Genomic DNA, 21557 nt, shown 5'->3' on the forward strand with positions numbered 1-21557 from the left:
TTTTTGAGACATACACATCTTTTCTTCGCAAACGTAAAATCACAACGAAAGCTATATATTGTGCAAGGTTTTTTCATACAGCATTACTATCCACAGTTAAGATATATAATCAGTATTTGATTTGTGAATTTAAAGACCCATTCATTGTTTATATACTACTCCCTTTGTTTCTTAATAGAGAACTGTTAATCTGTAGACTCAGGCGTGAATTCAAAGTGGATTGAGAAGATAAGATGGAAGAAAGGTCGAGTGGTGAAGCAAAGGGGGTGGGGGAGTGGGGGGAGCATAGTGGGGTGAATGGTGCTGGGACTATGTACATGGAGAATCTGACTGCCCAACTAAGTCAATCCATTGAGCAGTTCTACCAAACATGGGAGCCGTGGCTCCAAAGATAGGAAGACAAAGGGAGGAATAGTCCCGAATCTTGCTATTTTAACAGGGGAGAAATATACCGGAGGCTCTCTCCCACAGGCAAAACTAATGCAACAGCTCCACCTAGTGGTGAATACTTTTTGCACAGATAGAACAAAAAGAAAATCAGTATAGGATCATGCTATAAAAACAGACAATAGATAATAAGACTGTAAGAGCAGATAAAATGTAAAAAAAAATCTAAAAAAGTCTAAAACAGCTACTCAACCTCTAAAAGAAAGAAGACATAGGTACACACAGGGTGAGGGAGTGGTTGTTTTGCAGACACAGTAGGTAAACAGCAGCCCATTCGTGGCTTGACAGTTGTGGATAGAGTGGTGATTGTGGTTGTAGGTGCAATTTGGATCTTGGCAAGGATGGGAGAAAAAGGGGACTAACAGCGCAATATATAAAATAACTTTTAATACAACATGCACAAATAAAATAATCCCTCTGAATGCACACTCAAATTTTTATGTGTAATTCAGGACTCAAAATTGTATATTTTAGTAGAGAACTGTCTCTCTCTCCAACACAGGGTTCCGGTGGATGTCTCTGCTTCTATGGTTCACCTTGTGTTCTCTCCTAGTGCGGCCACTGGAAATAGCACTCGGCTCACCACGAAGCTGTGATGTCACAATTCTCGAGTTCTGTCAGTTGTTTTCTCCTCCTTAAAGATAACATTTTGTGTCCTGAATGACACATAAAAATGTGAGTGTGCATTCAGAGGGATTATTTTATTTGTGCATGTTGTATTAAAAGTTATTTTACATATTGCGCTGTTAATCCCCTTTTTTCCCCATCGATGCCTAGATCCAAATTGCACCTGCACCTACAAACACAATCAACATTCTACCCACAACTGTCAAGCCACGAATGGGCAGCAGTTTACCTACTGTGTCTGCAAAACAACCATCCCTCACCTTGTGTATACCTGTATTTTAATAGGGGGTCTACTATCTCTCCTTGGGTGCTAGACGCTACATAAGCCCTCATATCCAGATAATCTCCCGCAAATCTACCCTTCTCTGCGGCTTTGAAGTCTTCATATCACCGCTGGCTCGTATTTCCAGGTACTATCCAATCACTGAGACTACCCACAAGCCACATCCAGCTTTCTGGAACTCTGCAGCAGCATGGCATGTGGACATTTCCCCCTCCCATTCATACCAATGAAATATCTACAAGTCTAGCTATTGGCTGACCATGACGTCACGTCAAGCACCAGATACGGATCGGCCAACCTTGAGAGTGCCTATGCAGGCAGCCATTGCCAGACGAAGGGATCCAACTCAAGAGTTCAACAAGGGCAGACTGATAGATGCCATTTCGGTAGCAAAAGAAAAACTGCTCCTTCGGTCCATGTGCAATTTCAGTAGGGCGTCTTTGGTCTCAACATTCCCTGGACTCTGACCTTCCCAAGTTCTGGAAAATGAGTGCCTACGTACACTTCTGGTAACCATCGGAAAACAATTGTCCAGGAGGGGGGCATAGCTCCAACGGAGAAAGTGGTCTCTGATCTGCACCGCTATGTCCAGTAAGGTGCTACTACAGCCCCTACAAGCGTTAATAAATAAAATACATGGTACCACTACGTTTAAATACAATAACCTTTTACATTGTTTTTGGAAATACATTCACAGGTAATTCCAGTGCCCCACAACAACCCTGTGGTGACAGGCAATGAATTTCATGAAAGGGACAACAGGACAGGGCTTAATCTTTATTTAACCGTCCTGTTGCCCTTTTCATCACAGAATCCAATGCTAGTTTATTTTATTTATTGCTTGTAATATTAACTATAAACAGCACATGTACTGTAAGGTGTGTCAGAAATCAATTTCCAAACTCAAACTTATGGGAATACACTAGACACATTTTATAAACTATTTATTAAAAAAAATAATCCTAAGGAATATCCAACTAGTAGTACTTTAAAAAAACAAAACAATACAAATACCATGCTTGCCTTCCATTTTTCTAAGTAATAATGAAAAGAACAATATTCAACACAATAATATAAATGCATTGTTTCCATACCAGTTTAAAGATAATCCTTTTTAGAAAAATGAAATACATATTTTCAGTGTTATATTACAAGGTAAATGTTTCTGTGTGCAAAACATTTACCACATTTAGAGCAAAATGTTTTTCTCCTGGGTGAACTCTCAGATGTCTAACAAGATCTACATTCTTGGTAAAACATTGCCCACATTCAGAACATACAAATGGTCTTTCTCCTGTGTGAACTCTCTGATGTTTAACAAGAGTAGAGTTCTTCGTAAAACATTTCCCACATTCAGAACATACAAATGTTTTTTCTCCTATGTGAATTCTGTGATGTTCAACAAGAGTAGAGTTCTGAGTAAAACATTTCCCACATTCAGAACATACAAATGGTTTTTCTCCTGTGTGAATTCTCTCATGTTTAACAAGAGTAGAGTTCTGAGTAAAACATTTTCCACATTCAGAACATACAAATGGTCTTTCTCCTGTGTGAATTCTCTGATGTGTAACAAGAGTAGAGTTCAGCGTAAAACATTTCCCACATTTAGAACATACAAATGGTCTTTCTCCTGTGTGTATTCTCTGATGTCTAAGGAGAGAAGTGTTATGGGTAAAACATTTCCCACATTCAGAACATACAAATGGTTTTTCTCCTGTGTGAATTCTCTGATGTTTAACAAGATTAGAGTTATGAATAAAACATTTCCCACATTCAGAACATACAAATGGTCTTTCTCCTGTGTGAACTCTCTGATGTTTAACAAGAGTAGAGTTATTTGTAAAACATTTCCCACATTCAGAACATACAAATTGCTTTTCTCCTATGTGAATTCTGTGATGTTCAACAAGAATAGAGTTCTGAGTAAAACATTTCCCACATTCAGAACATACAAATGGTTTTATTCCTGTGTGAATTTTCTGATGTGTAACAAGATTAGAGTTCTGAGTAAAACATTTCCCACATTCAGAACATACAAACGGTCTTTCTCCAGTGTGAACTCTCTGATGTTTAACAAGAGCAGATTTCTTCGTAAAACATTTCTCACATTCAGAACATACAAATTGTTTTTCTCCTATGTGAATTCTGTGATGTTCAACAAGAATAGAGTTCTGTGTAAAACATTTCCCACATTCAAAACATACAAATGGTTTTTCTCCTGTGTGAATTCTCTGATGTTTAACAAGAGTAGAGTTCTGAGTAAAATATTTCCCACATTCAGAACATACAAATGGTCTTTCTCCTGTGTGAACACTCTGATGTTTAACAAGAGTAGAGTTCTGAGTAAAACATTTCCCACATTCAAAACATACAAATGGTTTATCTCCTGTGTGAATTCTCTGATGTTTAACAAGAGTAGAGTTCAGGGCAAAACATTTCCCACATTTAGAACATACAAATGGTCTTTCTCCTGTGTGAACACTCTGATGTCTAAGGAGAGTACAGTTATGGGTAAAACATTTCCCACATTCAGAACATGCAAATGGTCTTTCTCCTGTGTGTATTCTCTGATGTCTAAGGAGAGTACAGTTATGGGTAAAACATTTCCCACATTCAGAACATACAAATGGTTTTTCTTTTACTGACAAGTTCTTGTGAACGTTTCCTGAATTCATGTTTCCTTTGTTACACTTTGTAATAGGAGTTGATGCATATTCTGTCCCTGTATGTTCTCTGATGGTATAAATGAGGGAGTCTGGGTTATTTCCTTCTTCCTGTGAAGTTGATTCCTTAACCATAATGCTCACGGTTTCTCTCAGACTCTGGATTGGTATATCTTGACTAATGTGATTTGCTCTGTGATACATTTGGGTAACACTGGTATCTTCCATTACACAATCTGGTGAACAGAGCAAAATGTCACATCCTTCAGGGGAATTCCTGCTCACGAATCCATCAGCTGGGGAAAAAAATTGATGAATTGAAATGATTTTCAAACGTCAGATTTAATTTAAGAATGTAAAGATACAGGATACACATGGTAAGATTTATAACAAATCAGGTATTCAGTAAATGTTTCCAATTAGAAGTGCCGAACAACATTCAAAATTGCAATAAACTTTAATTTGTGAGGATATTGCCTACCAGCGATATATATATATATATATATATATATATTTATAAAATTAGAAAGCTGTACCACATACATTTCCACTTTATTATGGGAATGGTAAATTTACAAAAGAATATTAGAAATTATTGATAGATATACAAATTTGTGATCAAGTTTCCTTTTTTTAACAAAATATGTTATATAATGATTGTTCCTAGAGTACACCCCACTAAAGAGTTTATTACTCACCAGTGCTGATATTTGTAGGATTATCCTTCTCAAACTGCTGGTGACCGCTTATATATGGCTCTTCTCCACGCTCAATCATTAATACAATCTCAGGCGTCCCATTGACACATCCTGTATGTCAGGGGAGACACGTATATATTTTAATTGTTTGCACCATAGAACATTCTTATTCCCATAATCAGCTATATTGTTATGTCACGTTTATTACATAGTTACATAGTAGATGAGGTTGGAAAAAGATGTACGTCCATCAAGATCAACCTAAGCTAAATTTAGACAACAGATACTTTATCCTATATCTATACTTACTTATTGATCCAGAGGAAGACAAACAAAAAAACCCAGTCATATCATCCAATGATATCTCATAAGGGGAAAAATAAATTGCTTCCTGACTCCAAGTATTACTGCTGTGCAGTGCTACGATCACGGCTGGTGCTATATAAAGATATACATTCAGTTCCTATAGTTTTGGAAATCAAATGATTTTTTAAAATATATATATCATTGTCAAGACTTCAGGAGCAGATAGGACCTCAGTGGCCGCAACCACATGGGGCAGGCGAGGAGGCATCAGGTTCATCAGCAGGGGTCCAGGGCAGGTGGCAATCATCATGATCTGGGTCACAAGCAAGGGTGTGCAGCAGGAAATCCACAGTGACAGAGGCAGGGCAAGAACAAACGGGAACAAGCCTAGTGCAGGCAAGGGCCTTTATTATGGAACAGATACAAGAACAAGCTCAAGCATAAGTCAGGGAACACAACACAAAGCACAGGCAAAGAAGCACAGGAAACAATAAGGACTTGCCGAGACAGAGAACAGGAGCACCAAGAGGAGACAGAGGAAACCAAGAGCAGACAGAAAACAACAGCACACCCAGTGGACAGAGAAAGGAACTATGGCTGGGAGCAGAATGTCTAGGAGACCCTGACATTACTCCCCCTCTCAAAAGTGTTCTCCGGATGATCCGCCAGGTTCTTCCTGGAGACATTGATGAAAGGCAGACTCAGGGTGACCCACCTCTGGTGGATTGTTGACAGGCAAAGTACTTGTCGCCACAGCAACGGCACAGGAACCAGTAACCAGTACATCAGGTGTTGCAGGAAAATTTAAGAGGGGTGCATTTAACTTAAATTGCAGGGGCATGGACATCAGGAACATAGGCATCAGGAACAGGTACATCAGGCTCTTCACACGAGTCAGTGAGGGCATTGAGTTCACTTTTCGTGGTCTCCTTTTGTGAACAACGTATCTCTTGGAATTTCTTTCTCTACCTTCATCTTTTTAGACTCCAATTTAGCACTAAATGTCTGTTCTTTGTAACCCTTGCTCAGGTCTTGCAAAGCCTCTGCCAGCTTGCTTTTGAATTCAGTCTGATGTCCGGAATCTATTTCTACTGTCCCAGTCTTGTGCTGTTTTGTGGTGTCACTTAAAGCGCATTTAAGACCAGCTATTTGAGCTTTCAGCTCTTGAAGCTGTCCTTCTGCATTTCTTTTCCCACTCAATGCAGTTGCCAGTTCAGCTTTGTTGGAGTTGAGTTGTGATTCCACATCTCCCAGCTGACTCAGAGCAAGGCTTAACTCTGTTTCCTTTTGTTTACTTCTCACTGGCTGTGTGGTTCAGCAATTCGCAGGCATCGGCCATTTTGGCATCATAGCGCTGTGTCGGGCCGGCCACTCGACGGACACCTCCTCCCTCTCTTCCTTTTTGGCGAGCTATATCTTGAGCTCAGCGATCTGCGCCTGCAGAGCTGTGAGTTGCTGGGATGTATGTTCAGCTGCCAGCTTTAGCTCTTCTACTATAGGCTTTGCTGTAAGTTCCAATCCTCAGCGAGACACGTTTCTTGAGTGCATCCTGCAATTCTCTTCTCAGAGCCGTCATCTCTTCACTCTGCTCGCTCTGAGCTTGCTTCCACGCATCCTTCATTACGTTTTGGAGCTCTGCCAATTCCTTTGCTAGGGTCTCAGCAGCTTGCCTTTTCTAGGTTTCTTTCTCCTGGGTGTACTTATTGTTGGTGATGGAACAGTGTCTCTGCTCCTCTAGCTTCAGTTTCTGGACTGCCTCATGCTCCCTCTCATACAGAGTTACATGGCCTCTAAGATCCTCCTCCATCAAGGTTCTGGTTATGCTCAGTGTGGCCTTCAGCTCCTCATGCTGCTCTCTGGGGACACACTGGGTACTCAAATGCTCCTGCAGCATCTTTACTTCATTAACAGTCTGGATACATTTTTCCTGCAGAACTCGCTGCTTCTCCTCTGCATTCACCTGTTATTCCTTGGCATCCTGCAGACTCACACGCAGTTCTTGCAGCTGGCTCTGTAGCATGTTCTCTCTGTGCGCTTTTGACGGGGGAGGGGTGCCACGCGAGTAATAAAGGGGTCATCCCCATTAGGCATCCCCTTCCACCATCTGGGAAGTGAGGGGTTAACCAAAAATGTACTGATAATACATATGTTCCCCTGCTTCACAACCAAACGGTATGTCCCTTGGTTATCCTATTCCCACATCTAGAGGGAATTAATCAATTTTTATTCCCCTGCCCCAGGGCAAACTGTGTTCTATGTGATAGAAATGTATATGGGTACAATTATTGGTGTTTGTACCTGTACAGTGTATGCATCAAGGCCGGGAGGGAAAGGGTTAATTGCATTTGCAGGTTTATGGCCCTTTGTCCCCTTTCCCGCCTTTTCAGGCTCCATTTTGCAGCTCGTCCATAGGCCGCCATTGCAGTCCCATGCAAGTCAATGGGAATTTCAGTGGTTTGGGCCTGATATCAAAGAAGACCTGCAGGTGTCGTCCGAGAGAAGGAGCGACGGTTCCCCATTTAAAGTGAATGGAGTAATGCATTTCAATGGGGATTCCTTGAAGCCGACCTCCGGAGACGAGCTGGCAGCCAGCCAGACCGCAGAACCGCAAAAGCAGAAACTTTGTCTTGAAAGAGCTTTGATCAATCCCCGGTCAAGTTCACGTTCAATTGGCGTGGGAAACTTAGGTTCTAGGGCACCCAGGAATAAAATTCTTTTTGCCCCTAGATCCAAGGAACCCCCTCACTCGACCCCAACCGGGTCCAACAACCAATGACCCCGTTAAAGGGTCACCCTCACTACGAGGGTCGCACCATTGACTCTAATGGCGGAGGTAAAAGCCGCCTGGTGAAAACGGCTAAGTCGAAATGTGCAGAAAAATGAAATCCATAACTCACTCCAGTTCTGTTCAACCTAGAGGGCTGAGATTTGGCCACCATGTAGTCATAGTTCCGGCATGACTGCATGGCAAATACCGACCTTCCCGGAGCAACAGGACAGAGTCAGGGTAATGGTTAAATTTGGGTTTCTGCCATTTACTTGCATGGCAGAAAAAAGCCACTTTTGTAAATGTGCTTTTAAAACTGTATTTGTGTAACTCCGGTCCGGTGAGTCGCAGAGAGCTGAAACTTGGTCACCATGGAGAGTCCCCTCCAGCATGAGGGTCTGGCAATTTTTAGCCCACTCGGCCCAGCCGAACTGATTATTTTAATATGTTTAGATATTACGAAATGTACTGTCTTTTCGGTCTGGTATAAAAGCCCACGAAAGATACTGGCTCTGCTAAATGTTAATGCTCAGGGGGGCGACCAGTTGTCTACAACAGACCCCCTGATCAAAGGCTTCACCACTCTGAGTGTGTACACTAGGGCAGAGAAAAGCAGAGCTTGAGTGGTCTGTAAGTGTTGTAGTTCACACTTACAAAGGCTTTCCTGGCCAGATACACGTCTGGTAGACTTTAAGGCGCCTTTTCTTTAGTGTGGGGCTAGGGAAGTGAGACCCCAAGTGAAGAATGTGCGCATGTGCCAACTAGCTGGGGGCATGGTCCAACAATGCTTCCCACGTTAGCTGGCCAAGAGGGATTGCGTGCAGGTAATTGTTAACCAATGCCTGGCACCCAATGTTAGGGTATAGGGTTGAAATCCCATATAAACCAGTGTACGCCCTATGCCCAGTCTCTTCGTTTGTACATCTGAAAGAATCCTGATTACCTTGATGAATTGCCAATCCTGTACCTGATTGCTTCATTGCCCAATCCCATGTAAGTGCTATATTCTGTATGTTATTTGTGCAATCTTGTGTGTTCACCTTTTTTAAGGAATAAACTTAATTTATCATATCTTAGTCGTGTTCAATTCAACCCAGAGATTTGTGTATATCATAACCCTGCACAAGTTACCGTAACAGCGCTGCTCCAGGGAGATACGTTCTTCTTGCAGCACTCTGTGCATTCTGCAGTGCAGCCTGTACATCTAACTTTTCCTGGGCCAATTGTTTCTTCTAATTCATGGAGTCTCATCTCCTTCACTGACTCAGACAGAGAGGGTCTTGCACATTTGGTTTACAATTTCAAACCCACTATTAAACCCTCCGAAGGTCTCCCTCACAGAACATATGTCTGTGTTTAAGTAGCAAATCTCCTCCTGAGGCTTCCAGCTCTGTACTATACCTGTGAAATTCCTTTTGAGAGGCTTCAAGCTCTGTATCAAGCCTGTCAATTTCCTTCAGAGATTTACAGTGCTGCGTTACTTTTATCAATAAAGCGCTGATCCTGGGCAGCATTCGTGTATGCCTTCTCCAGCTCACCTAACAAGACCACCCAGTCACTCTCCAACCGCTTCTTTTCTTTTGCGGCCGTTCCTATTTATTTTATTTATAAAATATTTTACCAGGAAGTAATACATTGAGAGTTACCTCTCGTTTTCAAGTATGTCCTGGGCACAGAGTAAAACAAATAATACATGGTTACAAATACATGGTTACAAATACAGTTACATAAATGAACAGGGTATACATTATATACAAGACATTGCATGCACAGTTAAAGAAAATATATATTATGAGCGTATGAAACAGTTACAGACCAGGTTAAAATGTGCGACAGCCTTAGATTTGAAAGAACTTAAACTGGTGGTGGTCTATGTGAGGGTCTCTGGTAGGTTGTTCCAGTTTTGGGGTGCACGGTAGGAGGAGGAACGTCTGGATACTTTGTTGAGCCTTGGGACCATGGAACAGTCTTTTGGAGTCTGATCTCAGATGATAAGTGCTGCAAGTGGTAGGGGTGAGGAGCTTGTTCAGGTAGCTGGGTAGCTTGCCCATGAAGAATTTAAAGGCAAGACAGGAAAGGTGAACTTTGCGCCTAGACTCTAGTGTTGACCAATCTAGTTCTTTGAGCATTTCGCAGTGATGTGTGTTGTAGTTGCATTGGAGAACAAGACGACAAATTGAATTGTAGAGGGTGTCAAGTTTGCTAAGGTGGGTTTGAGGTGCCGAGCCATATACTATGTCTCCATAGTCAATAATTGGCATTAGCATCTGCTGTGCGATACGCTTTCTGACCAGGAGACTTAGGGAGGATTTGTTCCTGTAAAGTACCCCTAGTTTGGCATAGGTCTTGGTTGTCAGGGTATCAATGTGCATCCCGAATGTTAAGTGGGAGTCAAACCATAAGCCCAGGTATTTAAAACTAGTGACAGGTGTTAGGGTGGTGTTAGCGTTGGTTCTAATCAGGAGCTCAGTCACTGGAAGCTTTACAAATTTAGTCTTGGTCCCAAATACCATTGTTACAGTCTTGTCAGTGTTTAAAAACAGTTTGTTTTGAGAAATCCAGTTTTCGAGTCTCAAAAAGTCAGACTGAAGTATGTGTTGAAGGTCAGAGAGGCTATGGCTGTGTGCATATAGGATTGTGTCATCTGCATACATGTGTATTGAGGCTTCCTTACAAGCTGTGGGAAGATCATTAATGAACACTGAGAAGAGTAGTGGCCTATGCTGGCCACGCCCATCACTCGGGTCTGCAGCACATTTCGGCACCTTTCTGACGCACATTGTCCTGACATCGCAGGCTCACCAAGTGTTTCGGCCACTTCCTCTTTGGGTTGAGAAACACATTTCTTTCTCTTTGCTTTAGTAGCTCCTGAGACATCAGTGGTACCGTACTCACCCTTATTGTTTAAAACGTCTATATTATTTTGTGTGTACCCATCGTGCTTAGAATCAGAAATTAGTATCTTGGGCTCAGTACATGAGTCAGTGAGAAACAATCTTGTCTTTAAGGTGGCAGCCACATAATCAGAAATAAGGAACCCAAACCCACAGAAACACCAGTGAAGAATGAATGTGTGTTTAAAACAGAAACATTGGAATTAGCAATAGGAATATCACACATTGCAGGGAAATCAGGGACAGAGGAACTTTCTTTAACATTTGAGACTTTAGAATCAGTAGTAGGAATATCACATAGCACAGTAACAATGGGAAGTACACTTTCTTTTGAAATGGGAACTTGGAAGTCAGCAGTGGTGATAAGCAGTGCATTGGAATCAGGGAATAGCACATTTAGCTCTGAAAATTGAGTCCTGCAACCAGCAGGGGTTAAATCAGATCTGTAGAGGAGTCAGGAAAAAATATGCTCGTCTCTAAACTGGGAGTGTGAACATTGGCAATTGTAATATCAGGTACAGCATAGGAAAAGAGGAACCTGTCTTCAAAGCAGGAAACCCAATAACAGCAATAGGGGGATCACTGATTGAAGGGAACACTATAGAAGGTAAAGAAGGGGCACCATACTCAGCAATCAGGATCTCGCACAAGCCGGGCAAGCGGTGTCTTCAAAATGAAAAGAGGACATCCGTAAGTTTTTGTAGCGCAGGGAAAACAGTGAGAGAAATGTTCATTGACTCCAAGAAGGGAACCTTAGTTTGATCTCCCCCAGAAGGGGAATGAGGTTTCTCAGGAAGAGGCAGGTAGGCTGCCAGCTGAAGGGGTGTGACTGACTGATGAGTACATAACTCCTGCAGCAGAGTCATACCAATATTAACTCTAACAAGCACATCCCCCAGTTGTTTTTGCAGCTATGTGACCACATGTAATAAGTGGACCTCAGTGGCCGGAACAGCAGGGGGCAGGCGAGGAGGCGCCAGGTTCATCAGGAGGGGTCCAGGGCAGGCTGCAATCATCATGAACAGGATCACAAGCAGGGGTCCAGGGCAGGCGGCAATCATTATGGTCGGGGTCACAAGCAGGGATCCAAGGCAGGCGGCAAGAATCAGGGTCACAAGAAAGGGTCGGTAGCAGGAAATCCACAGTGACAGAGGCAGGAACAATGCAAGAACAAACAGGGACAAGCCTAGTGAGGGAAGGGCCTTTAATACGGAACAGATACAGGAACAAGCTCAAGCATAAGTCAGGGAACACAACGGCAAGGAAGCACAGGAAACTATAAGGACTGGCAGAGACAGAGGACAGGAGCACCAAGAGGAGACAAACAGAGGAAACTCAGAGCAGACAGTATACACTACCGACACGCTTTATTACTCTGCGGCCAGATCCGCAAGCCGGGAGATTTCCCGGCTTGCTACTGGCCGCCCCTCGGCGTGCCGCGCGTCATAGACGTGCGGTCACGCATCTTCGGGAGCGTGCGCCCCCTGCACGCGCGTCCAGGGGCTCCCCGAGGGAGCCCTGGTGTCCCGCGATCGCGGGACAGCGGCAGGGGGTTCCGGGGGACCCGGCGGACCCGGCAGCGGTAGGGAGAGCGCCCCGATCGGAGGGCGCTCTTCCGCTGCTTCGGCGCGCGCCCGTCACTCTCGGGCGCGCGCCAGGCTACTGCTGCGGCCAAGAACGGGCAAATGCTCGAATAAACTTGGCCGCAGCAGTACAGCAGCACACCCGGTGGACAGAGAAAAGAACTGTGGCTGGGAGCAGGATGTCTAGGACACCCTGACATCTTATTTGCCATAATTATTTCTAATAATAGGGTAAGGTAAGATGGGAGGGAGCCCCCGCGTCAGCCTTATAGTACACAAATTGCATTAAAGTGTTGTAGTAATCTTAGATGGTGAAAATGGGAATGTAATTTGTAGGCAGAAAATGAGAGAAAAGAAGCCCCCATGAATCCACTCGTAGCAATGTAATGAATATGTTGTCATATTAGATAAAAATAGTAGTGAAAGAGCAGAGCACTGCCAAAATAATAAAGAGGGCTTGATGCAAAAAATGAGTTTATTTATTAGGCATAATAGCCAAAAAAGGGCAGACACACTAAATTAAAAAACTCTGACGCGTTTCCCGCCGTGGAGGCGCTTTATCAAAAATGATAAAGCGCCTCCACGGCGGGAAACGCGTCAGAGTTTTTTAATTTAGTGTGTCTGCCCTTTTTTGGCTATTATGCCTAATAAATAAACTCATTTTTTGCATCAAGCCCTCTTTATTATTTTGGCAGTGCTCTGCTCTTTCACTACTATTTTTTGACTTTCTCCCTGCATTGTAGCACGCACCGGCACTTCATACACGGAGCAGCTGATCCATCTGAGAGGATTTCCTTCACTAGCTGCGTGTGTCTTGGTCATTGCCAGTGTGCAGCCGATAACCCCTTCCCTCACCTGCTCCGGGACATTCCAGCATTGACGGACCCAGCTTGGAGGTTTTGAGTGTGTCGTCCTCCCCACCAACAGCCGCCACTTACCCCCCTGCAGCAACGGACCGGTTCATCAGGAGATTTCCAGCAGGCACCCGGTTAGACGGCCAGAGACTCTGCTTGCAGGGCTCCATTACACCTGTCAGTCTCCTTCACCGGGTTTGCCGCACGTTCAGCCGAGGAGGTTAATACCAGCTATCATCTCCTCCCCGGGGGGGTGTGTTCCATCGGCGTGGGGATATCGTTTCCAACGGCTCCAAACAGGTGAGGTGGGGGTATTCAGGCCCGCACATACCATCGGCATACCAATTGGAACACCCTTACCGTTTATTTACTCAGTATTTGGTTCTTTATTAAGTGCTTATTTTTCACTGACTGCCTGGCATATTTGTAGCACCACCAGGGGATCATCCCCATTTTTCTCATATTAGATAAAAAACCTTTTAATAGCCAAAAGTTTACATATTGGTTCACACATACCTTCTCCATTTTGGCTTTATTTTTGTTAAATAAATCATGACACAGTGTAATATGTCATGTGTTGTTGTTCATCTGAGGTTGTATTTACCTAATTTTAAGACCTACTAAAGAACAGATGATTGTGATTATGTCCTGATATGTAAAAACATAGAATTCAAAGAGGGTGTACTTTCTTTTTCACACAACTGTATAATATCTTGTGATTGAGCTCTTGAAGCTAGAATACATATGTAGCAACTACATTTTATGTAGCAATATGGCGACCACACTCCGTTATCAAATGCTAGTTGTTTAACTCTCTGTTATAACACTTGTAACTAAGAGGTAAAGTGTAAGTTATTTACTCTTAGAGAAGCCCTTAAAGATGAAATACAAATGTAGCTGAAACTCATCTGTGTCTGTGTCAAATGTCTTCAGCTTTCAGCTTGGAATTGTTAGCACCGTGTTTGTTGAACGGCTACATTCACAGGGACTTCCGCATGATAACGTCATTCCGTCTGACCACCTGATCACCGAACGTACGTTTCACGCTAATGAGCGCTTTTTCAAAGGCAAGTACATTGTGGTAACGTATCGTACAATGTTCCTAGATTATAAATCCAGCGCGATTCTTTCTGTATTATGTCCCTATCCCAGTCACCACCTCGAATATTTTTAGGGATGTAGGAACATTGTCCCCACAGGGGCTTAATGAGGGATTTGTCTTTTCCCCATTTAGCGGACTGATTCCATGTATTATTATAAGTAATTCTCTTCTTGATCTGCATGACAAACACGGTGTGTTCAATGCCCACTTTTCCTCCTGGCATGGTTGATCTAGCACCTCCTTTATTGGAGACACACAGTGGACACAGCAGGCTGCAGCACAGCCTCCTCCTCTACATGTTTCACGCACACAGGCGCTTCGTCTTGGAGTAAGGAGGGTGCCTGCAAGCCCCATATTTAAAGCACAAACCCTCCCAAACAGGAGGTTAATTAAAATCATAACAGCTGTGAGCATCAAGTGGAGAACTAATCTATTAAGCTAGCTGCATGGTAACACATAGCAACATTATTAATATAATTCTCATTGAATCATAATACATTAAAGCACATATCAAAACAGTCTCTAAATGATGCTCATTGTATACAAACAAGATAAAAGTTAAAAAATAAAAATAAAAACACATGTTGTAAATAGATGCTGCAAAGTGGATCTATGTGAACATGATCTGTTATTTTGTACTATAAATTGTGTTGTACTATTAGACTATGATCAACATGTATCACTAAACCCAAATGGAGACAGAAAAAGTGTGACCTAAAAAGGAAAGAAAAAGAAGGATGAATAAGAAAGAGGGGAGGAAGGAGGGGGTAGGAAATGCAGTTTCCTTTACTCTCTCAGAAAGTGACTTTTGTCCATCTTCTGGAGAAGAAAATGCTACTTCAGTTGTCAACATTAATCCCAATAGAGCAGAGGGCTATAAAGCTCCAAAAAACAGGGGAAGACCAGAAGAAGTCAAAGGAAAAGTGTACGGTGGAATGCCGGCCAAAAGGTTAAAAACCTAGAAAAGGATAATTGTAATGTAATTAACATCTCCCATTATGAACGCACTGCTGCAGAGCAATCGGTGTTACATCTGGGACTTTCGTTTGCACCCAACACACGATTCAATTTGTTTTCAACGATGGTTGACATTTATTGTTTTATACACAAATTAACCCTTAAACGTTTCTTCTCCTCTAGGAGTACACAATCTGCTGACAATGCTATGACTCCTGTGTTTGTGCTTTAAATATGGGGCTTGCAGGCACCCTCCTTACTCCAAGACGAAGCGCCTGTGTGCGTGAAACATGTAGAGGAGGCTGTGCTGCAGCCTGCTGTGTCCACTGTGTGTCTCCAATAAAGCTTTGATGTTCAATTTTGGATTGTGACGTCATTGGGCTGTTTTGCTGTTGCTTCGGATGTACCTCTCCCTTCCACATGACCTCTCTGCCGGATGCACGCTGTAGGATTCACTGCTGAGGAACTATTGGACCCAGGATGGATGAGCTGACAGGGGTAAGATTGCTGTTTTGCCCCTGAGCCCCAACTTTTATAGTGGTCTTTATTTATCCTCTCATTTTCCTACCAGCCCTGCACAACCAGTGCTTCATTCAACTTTAGCCTAGGAGCGCATGACAGTTACATATCTCTTTTTTCTTTTGTATACTTATGTTCCAACAACACATTTTCTGATATCAAATTAAACCCTACCAATCCATAACAAACATTTTGAATGACAAAAACACGGAACTAATAGACAAACATACATACACACGTACACACTATACAAAGGGAAAACAGGAGGGGGTGGGGAGGAAAGGCATGTACGTGAGTTAACTCCAAGCGTTCTTTTGGTCGAACTTTTTAGTTTAGGTGACTCTTCTATCTCTGTGGCAACACCCCAATTCCTATAAATGTTGACCCTACCTGTCTTGTCGTTAAACCAACTGACTTCTTCAGAGGAGAACGCATTTGTTTTTATTAAAGCAAAACAGTGGTCTCACTCATTCCTGGGATATCTGTCTCCTAACCATGGCGTCAAGACTTTTAGAAATTTAGCGCCAGTGTCATTAACCAAACTTGTTAATTTTTCCATCTGGCAAACAAACCAAATTCTGTTTCTAATTTTGGGGATGGATGGAATTTCTATCTGCTTCCATAATGCTGCGAGCTCGAACATCACCGCTATTGCAAAATGCGCAACCAATTTATGTTCCACTTTTGCTAATCCTGGGGTCTGTCTATTCAGAAGAAACAGCCATGTGTCCAGGGGAATTGTGAGGTACAAAATCATCTGTAACAAATCTCAAATTTGTTCCCATAAAGGAGCTACCCGAGGGCAGGCCCACAGCATACGTAGCAATTCTGCAGGCTCCCCACATTGTTTGGGGCACAATGGGGGGTAACCTTTAATAAATTTTGAGAGCTTCAATGGAGTGAGATACCACCTCATCAGGACCTTATATGCGTTCTCCTTTAATGTTGTACAGATGGAACTCTTAGATACGGCCAGTGTGATCTCATCCCAGTCCTCGACCTCAAGTGTTTCCCCTGCATCGTTCTCCCACTGTTTCATGTAACTTGGTCTCTTATCTTTGTCTTTACCAGTACCGACTACCTTATACATCCTAGATGTGAGTCCTCTGGTGTCTTTCTCTTGAACAGAGCTGTTTAAAATTAGTTCGTGCTGGGTCCATTGGGACTTTGGTATGAAATGCACATACCTGGAGGTATCTAAAAAATTCAGAACTTGGAATACCCTTTTCGTCCTTAATTTGTTCAAATGTTTTAATATTTTTCCTACCCTCCAGGTCCTTGAGTATTGTAAATCCACTCTGTTTCCAAATCTTAAAACTTAAACTATTCAAACCTGGGGCAAAGCCCAGATTATCGAATAATGGGGTCATTAATGAATTGTGGTCAATGAGCATTTACATTTGGTGGCCTCCCAAACTGCCACAGAGCTGGTCACAGCGGATAGCAGTTCTGTTATGGATTCAATAATCCTTTTAGGGTACCAAATTAAATTTGTGCAATTCTACTGGTGCACAACATTCACTCTCCAATGCCACCCATCTTCTAAGACTGGGATCTACGTGCTATTGAATAATTTGACATAATTGGGCCGTTCTATAATATGATAACAAGCAAGGTACCGCTAAACCTCTGTGTTTGTCTTTTTAGAATTTTATGTTTGATCCTTGGCTTTTTATTTTTACAAATGAACTTGGACATAAGAGATTGCAGCAAGAGGATATCTTTCTGGACCACGGGAATCGGGAGTGTTTGAAACAAATATAAAATTCGAGGGAGAAGATTCATTTTATACAATGAATCCTGCCGATCCATGAGATATTGTACGTGGACCCTCAGATCCTCTTTCAACATTCTCAAAAGTTTAGGATAATTTGTTTTATATATCGTGTTATAATCCCTTGTGATGTATATTCCTAGATACTTTATTGCAGTGTGTTGCCATTTAAAATTAAAGTTTATGTCTATCAATTTCTCTATATGTTTTGGGAGATTTATACTTAATGCTTCCGATTTTGTCTGATTGATTTTTTTTTTGTTTCAAAGTTTTTTATTAGGCATTTATAACATTTACAGCTTTTTGCATATTTGTCAACATTTTGGCCTAATACAATTTTTCTGGTTTTTGTCTGAGGTGGGGGAGAAAGTCCCAACATTCCTCTGACCTTCAGAGGTCTGTCGGGGAAGTGCGGGTTAAGAAACAGAAAAGGGGAGAGAGAGTGATAGAGGGGGGGGGGGTAGGGGTTGAGGGGGGGTTGAGATAGGGGAGGTGGGGGGATTGGCTCCCTGTTCTTGGCTGCCTTAATTTGGATCTTTGTTTATTATTACTATGGGGCATTTTGGCGTTGGGGGAGCATATACGTTAGCCATGAGTCCCAGGTATTGTTGAAAGAGGTGGTGGACCTTTTCAGGAAGGCTGATAGTCTTTCCATGTCCATCACCTCTTGCACCCTTTTTTTGACTGTCTGTTTGGAGGGGGGAGACACCTTCTTCCAGGCGGCTGCCACCGCACACCTAGCCGCTGTCAGGATAAAGGAGACTAATTTGCCTGTTGGTCGATCCAGCACTTCTATGGGTCTGGCCAGCAGGTAGGTCAGCAGGTCAATGGGTATTGTGAGGTCTGTGACCTCTTTTATTAATTTTTGTATAGTTTCCCAGTACTTCTGTATTTCCGGACAGGTCCACCAGATGTGGGCCATGTCCCCCTTTTGACCGCAGCCTCTCCAGCATAGATCGGAAGCCAGAGGATAGATTTGATTTATTCGAACTGGGGTAAGATACCAGCGGAACAGTATTTTGTATATGTTTTCTTTGATTGTGGTACATATGGAAGTTCCTGAGGCATTTTCCCAAATACTTTCCCAGTCCTCTCGGTCTATATCTATTTCCAATTCTGCTGCCCAATGCAGCATATAGTCATGCGTGGGGGGATCCCTAGCTATCTCAATTTCTGAGCAAATTTGTGATATAAGACCTTTCTTATGGGCAGTCTCACGGCAGAGCTGCTCGAAGCTAGTGAGAGGAGGAAATTCCAACGTTGGGGTTAAAGTTTGAATGAAATGCCGAATTTGTAGGTATTTGAACACATTCAGCCCTACTATTTCATATTTAGATCGTAGGTTTTGGAAGCTCAGGAACTTCCCGAAGCTCAAGAGGTCGGCAATCGCATTGATATTTTTGGCTTTGAATTCGTCGAATTGTCCGGGCTCACATCCAGGTGGGAATTTCGGGTTTTTGTGAATTGGTGTAAGTTGAGAGTGAGATGTTGTGAGCTTAAATTTGAATTTGCATTTCGTCCAGGTCTCCCATGTGTGTCTCATCGGGCCTAATTTGAATTTGTTATTCTGCATGTCCTCCTTGCTTAGGGACCAAAGGCAAGCCGGCAGCGAAAGCGTCCCGGCATATTGACTTTCTATGTCTAGCCAGCAAAATTGGTTTGGGTTGGCATTCCAGACTACTACCTGTCTCAGTTGTGTAGCCAGGTAGTATCTTGTGATGTCTGGAACTCCCATTCCTCCTCTCCCCCTTGAGGCCAAGAGAACTGTTCTAGAGACTCTTGGTTTTTTTCCTTGCCAAATAAAGTGGAAGATTAGTTTTTGGATGTTTTTCAATTCTGAGCCAGGGATGTGGACCGGGAGAGTCTGGAAGTAGTAAAGTAATCTAGGGAGTATATTCATTTTAACCGAGATCATTCTCCCGATCCATGATATCTGATATTCTCCCCATTTTTCTAGATCTTGTTTGATTTTTTGGAACAGGGTCGGATAGTTATGTTGGTATAAAGATTGGTAGGTCCTCGATATCTTAACTCCCAAGTATTTGATACAAGAGGAGCTCCAACGATAATTAAAGTTTAGTTTGAGGAGATTCACCTCTGGCTCTGGCAGGCTTAGGTTCAAGGCTTCTGATTTATCACTATTTATTTTATATCCTGAGATTTTCCCGAAATCCCAGAGTTCTTTTTGAAGGTTGGGTAGGGAGATCTGGGGTTTTGATAGGGTTAGAATGACATCGTCTGCGAATAGGGATATTTTATGCTGCCTTTGACCGATTTCTATTCCTTGGATGTCAGTATTGAGCCGAATTGCCGATGCTAGTGGTTCGATCGTTAGTGCAAAGAGGAGAGGAGATAAAGGGCATCCCTGTCGAGTTCCATTTGTGATCTCGAATCTCTGGTTATTGCCCCCTGGTAATTTTACTGTAGCTGACGGGTTTTGATATAGTCTACGGACCCCCTCTAAGTATGCGTCTTTAAAGCCAAATTTGCGCATAGTCTGGTCCAGGAATTGCCAGTTTATTCTATCGAACGCCTTCTCTGCGTCTAGGCTTAACAGGAGTGCTTTGGTGCCTGTGAGGTGAACATGGTCAATAATATTAATTATCTTCCGGGTATTGTCTGAGGCTTGCCTGCCCGCGACAAATCCTACCTGGTCAATGTTGATTAATCTCGGTAAGATGGGGTTTAATCGGTTTGCTAGTATTTTGCTATATAATTTGAGATCACTGTTGAGGAGGGAGATTGGACGGTAGCTTCCACACTGCATCGGGTCTCTGCCATCTTTGTGTATAATAGCTAAGTTAGCCAGAGACATTGTTGGCGGGATTTGGTTCCCTTCCATGAAATAATTAAATGTTTTCAGGAGATGCGTGGATAGAGTAGGCAAGAATCTCTTATAATAGACATTAGTGAAACCGTCAGGACCAGGAGACTTAGTGATTTTTAAAGATTTGACCGCCTCTTCCAGTTCCTCTTTTGAGATCTCAGCGTTGAGGACTGTGTTTTCCTCCTCCGTTAATGTGGGGAGATGGCATTTGTTTAAATATTGCGTTATCAATTCTGATGCTATTGGTTCAGGTCGGCCGTTTTTAGATCTTAAATTATATAGTTCTGTATAGTATTTTGTGAATTCCATAGCAATTTTGCTGTCACTATATTGTATCTCGCCAGATCTACTCTTGATCGCCGTTATTTGGGATCTTTTTTGTACCCCTCTCAATTTACTGGCCAGGAGTCTGTCGGCCTTGTTACCCTTGTCATAGTATTGTTGATTGGTCCATTTTAGGGCCTTTTCAACATCCTCCAGCTGGGTTTGTCTAAGTTTTGTTCTGGCTGTTAACAATGTTTTGTATATTTTTTTGGAGGGGTTAGCTTTGTGGGCTTGTTCTATTGTTTTTATGCTATCTGTGAGCTCTTTGGTTAGTTTTGGCGGGCTTTTTTCCTGTGGGATGCGATGGAGATAATTTTTCCTCTGATGTCTGCCTTATGGGCTTCCCACAGGATTGCTGGAGAGGAGACTGTTCCTTCGTTGAAGTAGAAATAGTCCTTACGTGAGGATCTAATCTCTCTTTCTATCGCAGGATGATTTAACAGTGAATCCTGGTCCCGGGGCCTTAGATGGTTTTAAATTTGTAATTACCTCTGATAATTCTTCCATAGTGAAGTTTTCCTGTAGCGCTTCCCTTTCCTGTCCTGCAATTTTGAGTCAACTAGGAAATCTCTTAGCATTTTGCTAGTTTTGTCATTATGCACAACCTTTTTCCCATCATATAAGCTTTCATAATACTGTTTAAATTCTTCAACGATAACTTTAGGGTTAGAGGTCATGCTTCCTGATTTTACTCTGATGGCTTGTATATTATAGATTATACTTTGAGTGTCTGCTTCTAAGTTTATTTGCAAGTAGAGTATCTGGCTTGTTTGCTTTTTCCAAAAACTTCCGTCTAGACCAGCTTAATTCCTTATCAGCCCGGGAGGTCAGGAGCATATTTAGCTCTATTCTAGTGTACGTCAGTGTAGAGGGAGAAAGGGGGTGGCCCGGGATTAAACCCCATTTGGCCATCCCCTGACCTCACCCGGGAG

The 21557-nt window shown here is 42.6% G+C and overlaps 1 protein-coding gene across 1 annotated transcript in view; it reads right to left on the reverse strand.

The window, feature by feature from the left end:
- Positions 1–1311: 1311 nt before the first annotated feature.
- LOC142471211 (uncharacterized) overlaps positions 1312–21557 on the reverse strand; it is a 43197-nt gene continuing 22951 nt past the window's right edge. Inside the window, exons 4-5 of the mRNA XM_075578007.1 lie at positions 4719–4829; positions 1312–4316 (exon numbers count right to left, since the gene is read on the reverse strand). Of these exons, the coding sequence (XP_075434122.1) occupies positions 2506–4316; positions 4719–4829 (1922 nt within the window). The 3' untranslated portion in view covers positions 1312–2505. The remainder of the gene's footprint in view (positions 4317–4718; positions 4830–21557) is intronic.

This window comes from Ascaphus truei, chromosome 20 (genome assembly GCF_040206685.1).
Source record: "Ascaphus truei isolate aAscTru1 chromosome 20, aAscTru1.hap1, whole genome shotgun sequence".
Taxonomy (NCBI): domain Eukaryota; kingdom Metazoa; phylum Chordata; class Amphibia; order Anura; family Ascaphidae; genus Ascaphus; species Ascaphus truei.